Genomic DNA, 18624 nt, shown 5'->3' with positions numbered 1-18624 from the left:
TAACTCAGTAAGTTGCGAAGCTGAAGTGGCAATGGGCACGAAGAGCCGATGGACGTTGGGGTCCCAAGGTGCTAGAATGGCGACCCCGCACCGGAAAGCGCAGTGTTGGTCGACCTCCTACTTGGTGGACAGAGGATATCAAACGGTTTGCTGGTGGCTCTAGACTATTGTGCATGGAAGTTCATGCAAAAGACCTATGCCGTGTAAATAACTACTCGTATAAACACTTTTGATTTGAAATCACAGTCTTATAATACTTTATGATGTATTAATTATGGACAATTGGCATCCTTTTGTTGTCGATATCCAGTCGACTCGCACAAAACGTTTCGCATCGACGTTCCTGATAAGAACAGCGCAGATGTGGAATGCCCTTCCGGCTTCAGTGTTTCCTAACACTCATAATTTGTGCACCTTCAAGACAAGAGTGAATAGGCATGTTCATGCCAAGCGCGCTCCAACATAGACCTCATCATTGCTTTCTACCAGGCATGGTTGTAGTCAAGTCTATTTAGAATAAAATAAAAACACATGTTATCCTAAACGTACGGGTCCAATTTTGAAACAAACAAATTAGTTATCGCATTTTGTATCGCGTTTTTCCTTATCCTGCGTTAAACGCTCTGAACGAATGGAGACCGTAAAAAGCGCAATAAGACTTTATTCCGACACTTGCCGCACACAACTCTGCTGCTGCTTTTAGATTATTTAATGTAAGTATGAAAAATGGACATGGATAAAGTCAAATTTCAAATTAATTACGAGTATGTATAAAATTAAAAAAAAAGTGAATACGTGTTTATCTGTTGTGTACCAACCCTTATAGGAGCCGATTCTTTACGGTGAAAGTTATTTTGATTAAAACTTGATTAAAATTATATTGATACTCGCCATAGAAATGGCAAAATTTGTTTAAACGGTAAGATTTGGCGTCTTTTAGGATTCCGTAGTCCGTAGTTATTGTATTTTCTCTCAATAAAAAAAAAACTTGCTGCAGTTCTAGAGAGGCCAAAGTCTTTAAGCAAATTACAGAGAGATTTTGCTGGTAATCCTCTCGCACCTACGTCTACGGCGTACAGACTAACCACATAGCCATTTTAAGTTATTTATTTCATAAATCATAGCACGTTAAGCCGTCTTTCAATGGCATTATCATTAACATCAGATTATTATCATCACCATTATCAACCAATATTTGGTTCATTGCTGAGCTCGAATCTCCTCTCAGAATGATAGGGGTTAGGTCTTACTCCACCACATTGGCCTAATGCGGATTGGCAGATTTCACACACGTAGAGAATTAAGAAAATTCTCTGGTATCTATGCATGTTTCCTCACGATGATTTCCTTCACCGTTTGAGACACGTGATATTCAATAAGCGAAAAGTTGGAGGTGCTTGCCCAGTAGAGGTCCTATACACTGGGCTATCAGAGCTCATCAGATAGTGGCCGTTAATTTAACATGTTTAAATTTAATATCGCCTAATATCTAATATCAATCTAATATCGCCAACCCACATTGAAGCCTTGTGGCGGTTTAAAAGCTATCTTTTTTTAACCGATTTCAAAAAAAGGAGGAGGTTCTCAATTTGTCTGTATGTTTTTTTTTCTAATGGAGTATAGGCTCCCGTAGGGAGCCGTTGGCTCCCTGCGGGATCACGACGACGACACCGGGGGGTTGGGCGAGCGCAGAAGCATCGCCTGTCCAGCTATCATATGCCCTTGTCTATATGGAGGGAGGCCTGGCCTAGTAACAGCCCATATTCGGCGCACTGTTGAGTACGAGTGTCTTCTCAGAATGAGAGCGGTTAGACCTTAGTCCACCACGATGGCCCAATGCGGATTGACAGACTTCACATACGTAGAGAATTAAGAAAATAATCAGGTATGTAGGCCTAGTACTGGGCTGTTAAAATAATATTTACACGGCCTCCATGGATTTACAAGAGGTCCTGGGTTCGATCTCCGGCTAGGCCGATTGAGGTTTCCTTAATTGGTCCAGGACTGGCTGGTGCGGCTTTCGGCCGTGGCTAGTTACCACCCTACCGACAAAGACGTACCGCCAAGCGATTTAGCGATCCGGTACGATGTCGTGTAGAAACCGAAAGGGTTGTGGATTTTCATCCACCCCCTAACAAGTTAGCTTCCATCTTAGATTGCATCATCACTTGCCAGGTGAGATTGCAGTCAAGGGCTAACTTGTAAAGAATAAAAAAAGGCTACTAATGATGATGGTGATGAAACTTTAAAGGTATTTCAAGGAACCATAAAATGAAATTCCATATTTGTGTTTATTTACTAACTTCGACAGCTAGGAGCTTTATCCGCACTTAATTTAAAATTAATTCAGGCAGGCGGCGCACAGGAAATGAGCTTAGAGCGAGGGGTAAAGGGTGAGGGGCGGGGCCGGCCCGTTTTGAATTAGTCCCGATTTATCCAGGGGCCTGCAGTACGCCTGCTGGATGTTCGCGTATTCCTTTTATTATCTAATATTTTCTTCCTTTTGAAATATCTACGTGATGATGAAATTAATGACAAATCGATGTATCCTATATCACACTTCACACTAATATTATAAAGGCGAAAGTTTGTATATAAGGGTATGTGTGTAAATGTGTATGTTTGTTTCTCCTTTACGCTGCGGCTACTGAACCGATTATCAATTTTTTTTATTCTTTACAAGTAAGCCCTCTTGATTGGAATCTCACCTGATGGTAAGTGATGATGCAATCTAAGATGGAAGCGGGTTAAATTGTTAGGAGGAGGATAAACCTCCATAACCCTTTCGGTTTCTACGACATCGTACCGGAACACTAAATCACTTGGCGGTACGTCTTTGTCGATAGGGTGGTAACTAGCACGGCCGAAGCCTCCCACCAGACAGAAATAGACGAATTAAGAATATCTCAATCGGTCCAGCCGGGGATCGAACCTAGGACCTCCGTCTTGTAAATCCACCGCTTATAATGTAATTAAAACAAAACTACAAGCACAAACTACCTCCCTGCCAAATTTCATTTTTGTACGTGAAGCTGTTTTCGATATTTCGTGACGAGAGAACTTTCGCTTTATAAATGTACTAGCGGACGCCCGCGACTTCGTCCGCGTGGAGTTCAGTTTTTCACAAATCCCGCGGGAACCGTGGATTTTTCCGGGATGAAAAGTGTGTGATGTATTAATCCAGAGTAAAATCTATTCCCATTCCAAATTTCAGCCAAATCGCTTCAGTAGCCGCAGTGTAAAACAAAAGAAACAAACATACTTACACACACACTTTCACACTTACACACAAACTTTCGCCTGTAAAATATTAGTAGGATAGGATATTCTAGCAACACATTGAGAAGCTCTCGGTTGTCAGTTGGAGCGGAAAAGCTCGCCTTAAAGGCTATAGTGACAACAGCTTCATTATATTATCAGAAACTCTGTCTAGTGGATAGAAACTTGTCTTCGTGCCTCGAAGGCTATGTTAGTGTACAAAGCGTAGCACACTATACGTAATAGACGTGCTATACGAGTGTGTCAATGATGTCTGAATAACCCTGGATATACAGTCTAAGCTACAATAGCATTATGCTCTCTGAGTAAAGTTTTTGAGAAAAAAACCAGGATCATATAGTTGGGAAGCAATGCAGATTTGAGAACTCGTATTATTGGGCTTTCTTTCTTCCAAGAAATTCTCAATTGGGTTTTTTATGTTGGTGATTTGTGTGTTCTCCAAAAAAGCCTTCGGTTAATGTTCATATTGTAATATCGGATAGTGATTATTACAGAGTCATACAATATTAGGAGAAACGCGTTTTTTTATTACGATAAAGAGGCTTGAGCGTGACTACAACGAGAAAGAGTTGGCAGGAGAGCCAGAGGATGTGAGGTCTAATAGAGCGAGGAACAGTTTGCGTGGGCAAAAGTTGTACAATATTTGTACTTATCCCATCATTGCCTAGAAAATGCTTTATCACCCTGGCCTTGAATGTGTTTAAACTGTAGGTGGCAGGAAACACAGACACCGGAAGAGAAGGACGCCATACTTTAATTTACGAAACGGTTATTGCCAGGTGCCTGAATGAAAATCACGTGAAGATGCCACCGTTTCCCGTATCTTGCAGCTTTGTGGTAGAAGTATGAAGAGTTTCCTTCTCCGTTTGTGTTTTTCTACCTGCCTAGGAAAATGTGGTAAATTTGATCATCGATATAAATCGTTAGATAGGCCCCTCCATATTAAAGAACGCTCAATGTTATGTCATTACTCAAAGAAGTGCACGCACATCTTATCTTAGTACGCAACAAGCGCATGCTGTGAGTCGACTTAGACCTAAAAAAAAATACTGTTTTTTCTTGTTTAATCCCTTAACAAATTATGCCTTTGTGTTCATTTTGGAAATGTAAAAACACAAGCTGCAACACAAATACAGAGAAAGAGAAAGATGTTACTTTTCATGCGTAAGTGTTTGCGAAACCAACGAGCGACGCTTCGGGGCCCATCTAACGATCTACGATCGATGCATTTGATAATATATAATATTAGAGAAATTATGAAAGAATATATTAGGTTAAATTCGACAAACAAGCGACATTACAGTGGTGTTTTGAATCTAAGCTTCCTATAAGGACTGGCCTTGTGGGGTATTAATGTTTAGGCTGATTATGATGAATGATGAGGAGGGTTATCAGAAATGAGGAGATCCGCAGAAGAACCAAAGTCAAGCTCAAGCTTAAGTGGCTCAAGCTGAAGTAGCAATGGGCAGGACCCATAGTTCGAAGAGCCGATGGACGTAGGGGTCCTAACATGCTGGAATGGCGACCCCGTACTAGAAAACGCAGTATTGGTCGACCCACCAGAAAGATTGACTTGTCGTAAACGAGTCGCAGTGATTCACTGGATGCAGGCGGTTCAGGATCATGATGTTTCGAAGTACCTACCTACAAAAGGCCCATGTCCTGCGTTGGACGTCTACTGATATGATGATGATGATGATTATGATGACAACATTCGATGAAAATTATGCTATGTGCGCTGTAGCAAGGTGCGGGTGACAGTTCGTTTTATTCTTAAAGTTTGTTGCGATTCACGATAACAGTACGTATTATGAACGCCATAGGCAACTGTCACTCGCACCGTGCTACAGCGCACATAGTTTAGGGATGTAACCACCTTTTTTTTATTCTCTACAAGTTAGCCCTTGACTACAACCCCACCTGATGGTAAGTTATGATGCAATCTAAGATGGAAGCGGGCTAACTTGTTAAGAGTAGGATGAAATCCACACTCCTTTTGGTATTTATACGACATCGTACCGGAACGCTAAATCGCTTGGCGGTACGTCTTTGTCGGTAGGGTGGTAACTAGCCACGGCCGAAGCCACCAGCCAGACCTGGACCAATTAAGAAAACCTCAATCGGCCCAGCCGGGGATCGAACCCAGGACCTCCGTCTTGTAAATCTACCGCTTATACCACTGTGCCACGGAGGATGTCTAGTTTAGGTTTAGACACCAGTGTGCCTAGTGGGAGTTTTCAATATTTTCATACTGTTACTATCACGTTGACGTAATGGTATTTATATGGAATTTAAACAGTTGTGCAGTAATGCCACTAGATGGCGCACTTTCAATTCCTTAGAAATTCGCGTTTACGTTACGTGACAGTAACAGAGGGCCTAGTGGCAGTTTTATACTGTTGCTGTCACGTAACGTAAACACGAATTTATAAGGAATTGAAACAGCGCCATCTAGTGGCACTACTGCACAACTGTCAACGTGATAGTAACAGTATGAAAATATTGAAAACTCCCACTAGGCACACTGTATCAAACTGCCACTAGAAGCGAGTTCGAAAAAAGAATTGGGTCGGATCACATTAGGTCGATTTGCTAGTCTTTCGTTTCGTAGATCGTTGCCCGGACAATAGTCTCTGTTGCACCTACTACCGCTAACTTCACCTCCGGAAGTCACTGTCTCCGCTCCCCGCCGCCATTTCCGCGCCGGCGGGCGGGGAGGGGGGAGGTGCTTCCGAGCGTGCCCGCAACTACAATGGCCCCTTTATATCTTCCTACCGCTAATCTAACTGCTGATAATATGATTAAAACTACCTTTGTACCTTTAAAAGTTCCATTTCGTCTGTAAGTGGTCTAAGTAGGTACCTACAGTGTACATTAGAGCTAATGACAAGGATGTGTAGCCATGTTACATATGCTTCTCTTTCTACAACCACTGACGCTTCTAAATAGATTGTCAGCTGAAAATCAGCGCCAATATTTCCTTGATACATGCAGCTTCGTGATAGCCCAGTCTCAGACCAATTATTGTATAGGACCTGCCTCGCTAGACGTTACTTTTCTGTCAAAGTTTATGATCAACGATCTAATGCGATTATAAAAACTGTCTCCATAGAATCGACGTTAAATAGTTGTAATCGTATTCGTCGGTTAAAGAGCTCCGTAAAAATTCCTTTTTGTGTAATTGAATTGTGTAATAATAAAAATTTTAATAAAAAAAATACAACCGACTTCAAAACCTAAAAACGTACCCACTAAACTAAAAAGTGAAAAATAACATCATAATATGTTCTACCTGCTGATCAGTATGAAGGCGGTGCTAAGCCGGTGATGTATTAATTCAAGCCATGTAAGAATATCTTATAGATTTAGATTTTGCAGACAGTGTCGTTTCGTGTGATCCTGTCAGAAATGGCTTAAATTAAGACAACACCGGCTAAGCACCGCCTTCATACTGATCAGCAGGTAGAACATATTATGATGTTATTTTTCACTTTTTAGTTTAGTGGGTACGTTTTTAGGTTTTGAAGTCGGTTGTATTTTTTTTATTAAAATTTTTATTATTTTTCCATTTTTAGTGTAAAATTTCATCTCAAACGAATACATCAGACCCCTAATGACAGTCACAACCCATCTTGGTACAAAATTCTCAGCAATACAAATTAATCAAGCCCAAGCACAATGTAGCTACCGTAAACCGTTAAGGAGTTCCCTTAATTGACCTTGGTCTTCATCATCAGACCCCTAATAACAGATACAACTCATCTAGGTAGAAAGTTCTCAGCAATACGAATTAATCAAGGCCAAACACAAGGTAGTTACTGTAAACTGTTAAGGAGTTCCCTTAATTGTCCTTGGTCTTCATCACCAACCCCCTAAATGACAGGCACAACCTATTTATGTGGAAAGTTCTCATTAATACAAATCAATCAAGCCCAAACACAAGGTAACTGCTGTAAATCGCCGAGGAGTTCCCTCGTCTGTTTTATGGCTCCATCATCAGATCGATTTTAAACCTTCATAAATTTGTAGTGCTTAAAAGTTGTAAATGGAAAAGTATACGAACATACTAAACACCCATATAATTTTCGAAAGTTCCCCTCAATTTCTCCAGGATTCCATCATCAAATCTTGACATGATGGCAATGGGACCAAATGGGGACTATACAGTTTCAAACAAAAAAAGAATTTTTGAAATCGGTCCAGGCGTCTTTGAGTAATCGGTGTACATACATAAAAAAAAAAAAAAAATACCGACCGAATTGAGAACCTCCTCCTTTTTGAAGTCGGTTAAAAAACGGGCAAAAACTTCTAGTTTAGTATAAGATAATATATACAAAATCTATGCTCGTTTTCCTCACAAAATGACAGACAATTTTGTTCGTGACTATGAGTGCGATACAGGTCTGGAATTGGTCTGAGTAGCCCAGTGGATCTCTGCCTCCGTTTCCGGAAGGCGTGGGTTCAAATCCGGTCCGGGGCATGCCTCCAACTTTTCAGTTGTGTGCATTTTAAGAAATTAAACATCACGTGTCTCAAACGTTGAAGGAAAACATCGTGAGGAAACCTGCATACCAGAGAATTTTCTTAATGCTCTGCGTGTGTGAAGTCCGCCAATCCGCACTGGGCCAGCGTGGCGGACTATTGGCCTAACCCCTCTCATTCTGAGAGGAGACTTGAGCTCAGCAGTGAGCCGAATATGGGTTGATAAAATGATAACGAACGAAGTGGTTTGAGTATCAAGCACTACAGTAGTGTAATAGATTAATAAAATTTTTTGAAATAAATGTTTTTTCTTTCTAAAAACTATTTCAGAATACGGATCAGTATAAAAATAATGAAATTCGCTTGTTTTCCCTTTTGGTCAATATTATTTCGTCAATAATTCAAGTCTAGTAAAATAGATCACAGATCCGATCAACAACTAAAAGAAACAAATAATTTATTTTTAAATACAAAATTTAAAAAAAATCTTTAGCCCGTGACCTGTCGATAGATAATGTCATTTCCATATCTTTTTTTTAATTTGGAAACGTTTTAAAGAAAGATAGGTAATCGATGTGCGAAGTAGGTATTCGTAGGTATATGACTACAAAATAACTGTGTTTTCATAATATGCTTACAATTATATAACCAAGTGTTTACACGATGCTAAAACACAAACAACCATTTTTTAAATTATTGTCTGCCTGTCTGTCTGTTTGTTTTGGGTGATCTCTGGTACAGTCAAACCAATTTTAGTGAGACTTTCTCTAAAGTATAGAGGAGGTTATTGAGCAACATAATATAGGATTTTACTACTTTTTATCCCCATAAAATCAAACCCAATAAATAAAAATAACAAAAGGCTTTAATTTTCTCCGTAGAAACGAATTCATCTTTGACAAATAATAAAGCGCCATCTAGTTAGGGTACATTGTACTACGTTAGCTACCGTCATTCAGTGCCATCTATGATTATCAAGATGAACTAGGTTGCAAAAAAATGGTTCGTATAAATAAAAAATAATATCGTACGTAAACCATAATGTAATGAAAGCATCCGACCGACCGCTTATTTTAACTTGACATTCCTACGAATATGTTTAATTAATTTTATTTAAATCTGTTTGCTTACTTAAACTGCCTCGTTGGTCCAGTGGATAGCCTATGCGGTTTTAGATCTTAAGGTCCTGAGTTCGATTCCTGGGTCGGGCTATATGAGATACTAAATTTTTCTTTCATCTAAAAAAAAATCAGTTAGTCACAGCTTGGGAAGCTGTTACACCATCGTGCCTCAGAGATGGTCGATAATAAATTTAACATTATCAGCCATAGCCAGCTAACCCACATTGGAGCGTGGTGGGTCTAAGCTGCATATCCCCTCTCTAATCTTAAAAAGTGATGTTTGCTTAAAATTATTGTATTTATTGCCGCTCATATTGCCTTAGCTAACCGTTTATATATATTTATTATTTTACAGTATAAATATTTATCCAGGCAGGAGGACTGTTTTTATAGAAGAATGCCCACCTGGCAATCCAACGTCGGCCCCGAGAACCCAGGTATACCTTCGTATACAGTATAAAAGTATATGGAGATGATAATATTATGATGTATAAATAAGGATCTGGTTAAATAATTGGCATAATTAAAGTATGTTTCTTGAAGAAAAATATATTTTTTTTAAAACTCGTCGCAGGGGTAACCAATCGGCGAAGTAACATTTGGAGTAACATTTATCTGGTAACAACAAGCTTAACAAACAAAAAACGAACAAACAAACCAATCATAAGTTTTCAAAAAAATATACATATATACACTTAAGTATCCTATACCCGTCTCCTAGTTCTAAGCTCGGTTCAAATCGGTTCAGCCGTTCTTCAGTTGAGCGGCAACTATGCAACTTTTGTTTAGTACTTCATTTTTAAACTTTTGATATCTTTCGAATGAAATAAAAAAAATGACAGACTTTTACTCTTGTACCGAATCGTAAATCTATGCTTTTACTCTTTATTTCCAATTGACACTTGAATGTGATTGAATGATCATTAAGAGTGACCGCTCACTAACAATTTTTAGTTGGCCGATTATCGGACAACTAAAAATTGGAAACGTTTACAATTTAGTTGGACAACTTTATTGTAAATAATAGCAGCCGTCGACTTTCAGACGCGGTGTTGCTAGCGCGGTGCGTGTACATGAAAATGCGAAAAAAAGCACTCTAATTGCTCTTTTGATGAAAAATAAAAAAAACAAAAGAAATCTTTTTGGGTGCTATAGTTTAGTAGTTTATAAGTTACTAACACATTAATAATCTATTTTTTACTAACATAACTATGAGCCTATTGAAGCTTGAAATAAAGTATTATTATTATTATTATACATGATTTTGTACAGCTCAAGGACCCTCAAGAGCCACGAATGAGGCACCGAGTCGAATGCCTTTTTATTGTTAATCCAGGCTACGGCAAAATCTTGAGATACAGGTTTATCTAACTTAAATCAGTGTCCTCAGCACCATTGTAAAAGGTCTTATTTTAACAATAAATTTCATTTCATAAGGTACTCTTTAATTTTTGGCGAGTTGGTGTTTTTCAGTTGTTTGAGGTTGGCAACACTGAACCGTACTAACGACCGTCGAGCAGTCGGCCCTATACCACAGTAGATATAACAAGCCTATACTATGAGTCGGCCTCGGCCGATAGTTGGACCACTTTTTAATTGTGCGTCCAATTTATTAGTTGGACGATTTAGTTGGACAGATGTGCCGGCTCCCAACAACGCTATACCTGTTGTATACTCGTCCGAATTAGTGGGCCAACTAAAAGTTGTAAGTCAGCGGGGGCTCTAACGTGTTTATGCCATGCTAAAAATAAAATTAAAAAATGTAGGAATTGGATCATTCAGAAAGATAAAGGTATTCAAGCAGTCTTGAATCTGAAGTAATTCATTTTAATGAGATATAATACCAAGATACAAATAAAGAGGCTTTTCTAACGACTGCATTCCATTATGAATCAATAATTATTTCAGCGCACGCGATTATACAATATTTAGGTGAATTTTTACAACTTGGGTTACATTATTGGAGTCTTAAGATGGATCCCTAATTTTTTAAAAAATATAATATAGCCTATAGCATTCGGGGATGTGTAGCTTCCCAAGTGATTTTCAAATCGTTTTAGTAATTTCGGAGCCTATTCAATACATCATCATTATCAACCTATATTCGTAAAATGCACACAACTGAAAAGTTGGAGGTGCATGCCCCGGACCGGATACGAACCCACACCCTCCGGAATCGGAGGCAGAGGTCACATCCACTGGGCTATCACAGCTCTTAATTCAATACATACAAACAAACAAACAGTCGAATCTTTCCTCTATAAATATAGTATAGATTAAGGATACATACATGATCATAAAACATTCCTTACGTTATTAAATAAATTATTTACTAGTTATAAGGAAATTAAATTTCTTAATTATTGAAAAATGGAATAAACCCATAAAACCTAGTCTGAAGTATCTGTCTGTAGTCTGAAGTATATAGTAATACGTTTACTAAGGTATTAAAATAGAATAATAAATAGTAATTTGGATTGTGATACTATTTAATTCATACGAGATAAACCTCTGCCACACAAATTAAATAAACATTTAATAAAAAATTCTCCCATCATAATTATCTAGATAGGTAGGTACATATTTAAAAATGGGAAGTTTTTAATGAAAATACACAAGTAAAGATACTAATAGACGATTATTTCTTTTTCTCTTTTAATTTGTAATTTAGTTGAGATTCTAACATAGTTAGATAATCTAAGTACTTGCTGCCCCATGGCGAGTAGGATTCATACCACTCTTTGTACATGTCATAGTCTTCAGTTTTGGTGAACAATGTATTCGGATTTTCTAAAACCGCGTTGATTACTTCCTTTGGCTCTAGAGGCTTGTATGGTAATTGCGCTATGCGGTTGCCATTCAATAGAGATTGTATAGATTCCTTGATACTATTTATGTCATAGCCTCTTAAAACCTGAGCCAAACTGTGAACGTTGAAGTCACGATCCACACCGTGATATTGCATTAGCATTTTTGTCAGAGTGTACGATATACTACCGTAGTCAGTTCTAGGCATAAGTATCAAGGAAGGGAATACTTTGTACATTAGAGGACCTTTCGCCAACCACGGCTCTGCTGCTGTACCCAATACCAAAATTTTATCTTTACTCGGGTTTATAGGTTTAATTATTTCCTTGAAAAAATCTTTCTGAAGTCGCTTTGGATCGAACGCCTTTTCTTCTTTTGGAACTGTTTTACAAAATATTTTATCGGCGTCCTCAACGAAAATTATAGTTGGTTGCATCATTCTACTTATTTTATTGATGTAGGCAAACATAGTTTTTAAATTTTTAGGCCCCGGAAATTTATTGTACACATTCATCGGAGATAAGTCGATGAGAATGGAGTTTGTTTCAGTTGCGATGGCATATACTAATGTACTTTTGCCAGAGTTTTTTGGTCCAACAATAAGTTGATTTCTTACAGCATCTGGGCAGGAAGAACCCAGAGTTAGAAGACACCGAATTCTTACCTGTTCTTTTACATCCCCCAAGCAATGTGGAGGAAACTTTGGTGTCCAAAGTATTCCACGTGTGTCAGCGGCTGCATAATTTCGGTCTCCCCAGAAATCATCAAGAGTTGTGCGGGGATATTTTCTTATAATACCTTCATCTACTAAAGCTTGAAACATTACAGCAGGTGGTATTTTCTCAGGCTTAGGAGGCTTAACTTTTTTTGGTTTCTTTCTTTTCTTTACTAAGGGTGGTTTTGTCTGAGTTACCTCACAATCCATTTTAAGAGCATTCTTTAGCATATTATATTCAATTCTCATTAGTTCATCCACAATTGGACGAAGTTTGGATTGTAGTTCTTGATATGCATTTTCAGTGATGATATTCATTATATGTCCTTTTATTACATCTAACGATGCATCCTTAATGTCTATATATTTCCATTGATTTTCATAATTATTCCACATTTCTCGAACAGGCATAATATTTTTACCGATTTTAAAATATATGCCAGGATCATTGTCAGGATTAAGCCTTTGTTTTTTATAATCAAGTAAACGTTTTTCTTCTCTTAGTTTAGCTTCGAGTTTTAATCTCTTTTCTTCTTCACGAGCAGCTAGTCTTTCAGCTTTTATTTCTTCTTTAGATTTTTGTTGCCCCTCCATTGCTTTAAGCCTTTTTTCTTCTGCTAAACGCCACTCAATATACTCTTCTATTGTAAAGGTTTCTCCTTTAACTATTAATATAGAGCCTCCTTCTTCGGGGTAAGGGAATTCATCAAAAACACGTACTTCTGCATACCAGGTTTGTAGCCAGTCTCTAATTTCTGCAGATATATCTTCCATGACGTCTCCTTCTCTTAATTTAAAAACACGACTTTGTTCTTTTAAATTCTGTTTTAACCATGCTTTATAGTACTTTTGTCTAAAGTTTCGACGTGCTTCTTTCACTTTTTCTAACTGAGTTTTCGCAGATGGTTCTGGACAAGATGGTATTATCATATCAAGTTTATATTTTATTTTGTTTTCTTTCATATGTTCGCGCTTAATTTCTAGAAATCGGCGATATATTTTCTGTATTAGAGCTGCTGCTTTTTTTCTAAGGTATTCACTTGCTGGTGGTGCTTTTAGTCCAGCAAGTTCAAGATATAAATCAGTATTTTTGTTAAATATATGCGTTTTTTCTCTAACAGTACATCTAGACCGCTCCATTCGTTGAATGTTCCATATATGACTGTTATATTCGTGTTCTAATCTAATTTTTTCTAACTCTTGGGGTGACAGTTCGACAGATTCTGCTGAATCAGAAATCTCTTCACCCATAGCCAATTTTCTTTTAACTTCAGCTTCTTTTTCAGCGCGTATTCTTTCTTCCTCTTCTAGTTTTTCTTGTTCACGACGTTCAATTTCGGACGGCGAGGGCGTTGGATCTCCTAATCGGTTACCCGCAAAAACTTGGTCTACAATGTACTGCATTTCTTCTTGTCTTATTTCGAATGGATAATGAAATGGGCAAAGTATTTGAATATCCTGAGGAACCATAAGCATTTGTTGTAGAGCATTGTCAGGATACGTGTATTCAAAAACTTCTACTTCTTCCAAAGTGCTTTTCAATTCGATGATCCGGCACGTTATTGCATTTATTAAATTGCATATAAACGGTCTCCTTTGAACTTGTACCATTTGATCGTAACACTCACACAATTTATTGTATAATTCACAATATTGACAATAAGCTCTAGCCACTATTTCGACAGCGGTACTTTGTGGCTTTACTCCTACAAATCCAACTGCTAACTCTTGTATTCGCTCATCTTCATGCAAGGTTGCTTCTAACTGTTTCTTTATTTGAAGCCATTGTTTGTAATAACATTTGTTGGACATTAAAAATTTTTAATAACGAAATATTTGTTATCAAATTTGTTTTATATGCGATTTGATACAATAAAATACTTTAAAATAAAATACACAACAAAATAAATAAAAATAAATAAATGTCAACGTATGCATATAGAATAAAACACTTATATTTATCTGTTTTCATATTTATAGAATTGTGTCAGCACAATGCTGCCAGTTTTAAGTTTTCAAAAAGTTCATTCATATCTTCTATAACATGTTCTATAATAAATGTGAATGTGTTTTTTATCTGTACGTTTTCACGCCTAATCTTACTAAACCTATATTAAAAGTACTTTTACCAATGAAAAGCTGCTTTATCAGCGAGTTACTATATTTTATCCCCATGTTACCATGAACGTACAACTCGTTCTAAAACGCATGTACAGTTCTCTGGCGGTCATACTAACGGCTGATTATCTTTCATTTTCAGTGTTTACTGACTGACTGAATGACTGATTTCCCGCTGGAAGGATGGCGTTATAGAACGCTTCACGTGATGCAGTTTATGAAACAGGTTGATGAGGATAATTTTTAAGATTAATGAGACAGGTTTAGGTCGATACCTAAACCTGTAATTTTCCCGAATTTCAGACCGCCTGTTTATCAAGATTTGTAGTTTTGAGTATTTTTCATAAAAAATAAATGGGACTAATCTGGACTATATCAAACAAAAAAAGAATTTTAAAAATTGGTTAATAAATGACAAAGTTATTTAATCAAACATTAAAAAAAACATACGCGTCGAATTGAGAACCTACTCCTCCTCCTCCTTTTTCTGAAGTCGGTTGAAAATATATATAAAAGTCAGCTATATACATCTAACTTATATGACTCTTATTTGTAGTTACCTTTCTCAGCTTTCTACCCAGCCCCCTAGCTAAGTGGCACGCCGATTCTCTTTCTACAATCGCAAACGATTCGAAAACTAGAAATATGTGTGGGGATGACCGATCTCTTTTACATGACCTGTCGATAACAAATGTCATTCCCATACATTTTTTTAGTTTTCGAACCGTTAGCGATCGGAGAAAGAGAATCGACGTGCCACTTTTCTACAGAGGCAGGTGTCACAAAGCGAGCTCTCCAAACACGCAGGTGTTTAAAGTACATGAGTCGCTATTGTAAACCTTTGGTTTCATCTTTGTGAAGAGATAAGTAAGATATGTCAAATCTTGGACTAAAGAACTTCGTTCCAAAAGTTAGGCTTTAATTAAATATAGGTACTATACCATAGAGCACGTATAGACGGTAGTCTCTCGAACAATTTATTCCTTAGATCTTGTTCTTTAAAACGTGGGGGGACTAACAATGCCGGTGTGGCCCTCGGCGCTGGTTACAATAAAAATGTTTGAAGTGTGCCTCCGTACGTTCCATTGAACATTAGAATCGGTGCACGCGCTCGTCTCCTGCTTCCGGACTATGACGCGTGCCACTTTTCCACTTTAGTCCAACTTATAAGCGGTAGCGATTTTTAACACGCTTATATTAGCTTCACTTGTAACTATGTATGTAAGAAAAACTTGGAATCTTATTTTGACCCACTCTCCGGACTGCGATTAGGATGAAATTTTGCACACGCTCTGAGTTCTGATGACAATACATGACTAGTTAAGAAACGTCATTACAAATCCAATATGGCGGCCTCTCCAATCACTTGTAACTATTTATGTAAGAAAATCTTGGAATCTTAATTTGACTCACTTCCTGGTATTCGATTAGGATGAAATTTCGAACACGCTCGGAGTTCTTATGAGCTAAGAAACGTCATTACAAATCCAATATGACCCCCAAGATGGCAGACTTGCTGTCCACCCCCATGATATGGATATCAAATGCCAAGCCAAGTGTGGACTCTAAGTATTGTAAGACGTCAATATGCGATTTTATAAGACATTTTAGACAAGTTTTAGAATTCAAGACCAAAGTTGTGCTCTTAAATGATCTCTGATTTCGGAGTTAAATTCCATTAGTACTTAAATACGAGTAATAGGACTAGACTAATACCTAAGAACTTTAGGATCTTAATTTTTTTTTCTAAAATTAAAATATGGTGTTATCACTTAAAAGTATAATTATATTAAAAATTACAAGTTATATTTATAAGTACATAAAAAAACTTCAAATTAAAAAGATAACAATAACAAAAATGTCGTAAACAAAAACATAAAAACTTCATATCCGTTCCTGTTACCCTGGTACTTTAAAATTGTATGTTTAACGCTTTTTTTTAAATAAATTAAATTAGTAAGTATATAATCCTCCTAATACTCTATGTTACTCTGGTACTTTGTTTGGTGCTTTTGCTCTGCGTGACGATTCCTGCCACTCTACTGTATAATGCATAAAATAACTTAGTTCCAATAATCTCGTAAGCTTTTTATTAAGGCAAACAGATCAAAACAGCAACGTCCGAAATGCAACGTAACAATGATTTATTCAGTATCCCTACGATGTATTCATTTCGGGTGTAGAAAATTTAGCCATTAATTTTGTTAACTCAGTCTCGGGCAATAAAGCTGGTATGGGGAGGGTTAAAAGGGATCATGCTACAAACATTAGTTTGTAAACTTAATGTTCGGTGGTGATTGCCTGATCTATCTTATTCATAACAAATATTATGAGAACAAACAGAGAATACTTTACTTCGGTTTAGACAAAGAATCCTATTTTGAGCTAAAAGAGCTTTGTAGCTGATTTAAAAGGGTCCCTATTTTTTTTTAATTATCTACTTATCATTTTATTACACTTGTAATTTTAACTGATTATCTTATAATTAATTCTCAGGATTCAATATAAATTATTTTGTGATTCAAGTGACAGGAGCCAATTTTAATAAGTAACGATTTTTACAAAATCAATCCCTTTCGGAGTGAAAATAGCCATTGTGACAAAGTTTTTGAAAATAATGTACTAATGTCTAACATTTTTGGAATCCTTGTTAAATGAACATATTTTTAAGCTAGCGGTACAACTTTGCGTAGTAAACTTTTTTACTGGCTGAGTTTGTTGTGGGCTCTTATCGGACCAAGGCGCGTTTGGCACCCTCGTAACTTTAATTTTAAGTTTTCGTATAATTATTATCACCATTATCTTAAGTTTAATAATATTATTACCTGACGTTTCAAAAGAGCTTGTAAACTAAGCGTATTTGAAATAAATGAATTTTGACTTCATCATCAGACATTGATTTGACTTTGATTTGACTTTACTATGGCCACTAATAGTACATGCAAAAAAACGTTTAACATAAAAAAATAAATCCAGCTTTTTTTTTGAAATAGCAATACTTTGACACAACTATTCAGTAACAATTACCACTTTAGTAACTTTTCAGCTAATGGCACGACTAATTTGCACTGAAGATAGATAGATTTAAGTACTTTGTAGAAAAATCAATATAACTATAAATTCGTAAAACTTCGGCTAACATATATTTCGTTAGTACCTAGTTTCGTAGGCCTTAACGTCAGCTATCATCCTGTAGAGTATGTCATACTATTTACGGGACACTCTGTATAAACACTATTTACGTATAGGTAATAAGCTATCGGCGACAAACAGTTTTTAATCGCTTACATAGTGATTATAAACACAGCCATGCTGCTCTGAGCTGGTACATACACGATGAAGTAGTTCTTCATAACAAAATAACAGAATATTAGAGCAATTAAAATCACATTGTCCCACTGCATTGTTGGGCAGATTCACACGCGTTGAGTGCATGTAACCCCGGCGTGGATAATCAGGCCTCGTGACACATTAGCCACGACTCCACCCATCCAGTTACAGCTTGGAGTAGCGGAACTGAGCGACTGAATGATTGACTGAACAATGCCACCGAGATTTTTTTTTTATTATTTACAAGTTAGCCCTTGACTACAATCTCACCTGATGGTAACTGATGATGCAGTCTAAGATGGAAGCGGGCTAACTTAGGAGGAGGGTGAAAACCACACCCCTTTTCGGTTTTTACACGACATCGTACCGGAACGCTAAATCGCTTGACGGTACGTCTTTGTCGGTAGGGTGGTAACTAGCCACGGCCGAAGCCTCCCACCAGCCAGACCTGGACCAAATAAGAAAATCTCAATCGGCCGAGCCGGGGATCGAACCCGGGACCTCCGTTTTGTAAATTCACCGCGCATACCACTGCGCCACGTCGTAAATTCATCGTCAGAATTCTAGAGTTAAGATTGACTAGAGTTTGACTAATTAAAGTAGAGACTGAAATCGACCAGCTGGAGTTTAAAACAAAATGGAGGGCATTCCCAAACCAATAGTGCAAATATTTCAATAACTCAAGTTTGATAATTGCAATTTTTTTAGTATGTAGTACCTAATGTTTTAACATATATACGTTTTTTAGATGATATTTTTCTGGATGATGAT

General features: G+C 37.3%; 2 protein-coding genes across 3 annotated transcripts in view; both read right to left on the bottom strand.

Annotated features, from left to right (window-relative positions):
* LOC112042889 (DNA-binding protein D-ETS-3) overlaps positions 1-18624 on the bottom strand; it is a 93263-nt gene that overhangs the window by 62047 nt on the left and 12592 nt on the right. The gene's annotated exons all lie outside the window — the stretch shown is intronic.
* LOC112042888 (dynein regulatory complex protein 11-like) lies at positions 11521-14217 on the bottom strand. The gene has a single exon (XM_024078074.1). The coding sequence runs from the start codon at positions 14215-14217 to the stop codon at positions 11521-11523; it is 2697 nt and encodes an 898-aa protein (XP_023933842.1).

Source organism: Bicyclus anynana, chromosome Z (genome assembly GCF_947172395.1).
Source record: "Bicyclus anynana chromosome Z, ilBicAnyn1.1, whole genome shotgun sequence".
Classification (NCBI taxonomy): domain Eukaryota; kingdom Metazoa; phylum Arthropoda; class Insecta; order Lepidoptera; family Nymphalidae; genus Bicyclus; species Bicyclus anynana.
The sequence above is the reverse complement of the archived record's forward strand: the minus strand, read 5'-3'. Positions and strand labels throughout refer to the sequence as shown.

Excerpts from the sequence above, each read along its gene's own strand:
- LOC112042888 (XM_024078074.1), bottom strand. The coding sequence starts at position 14,217 with ATGTCCAACAAATGTTATTACAAACAATGGCTTCAAATAAAGAAACAG.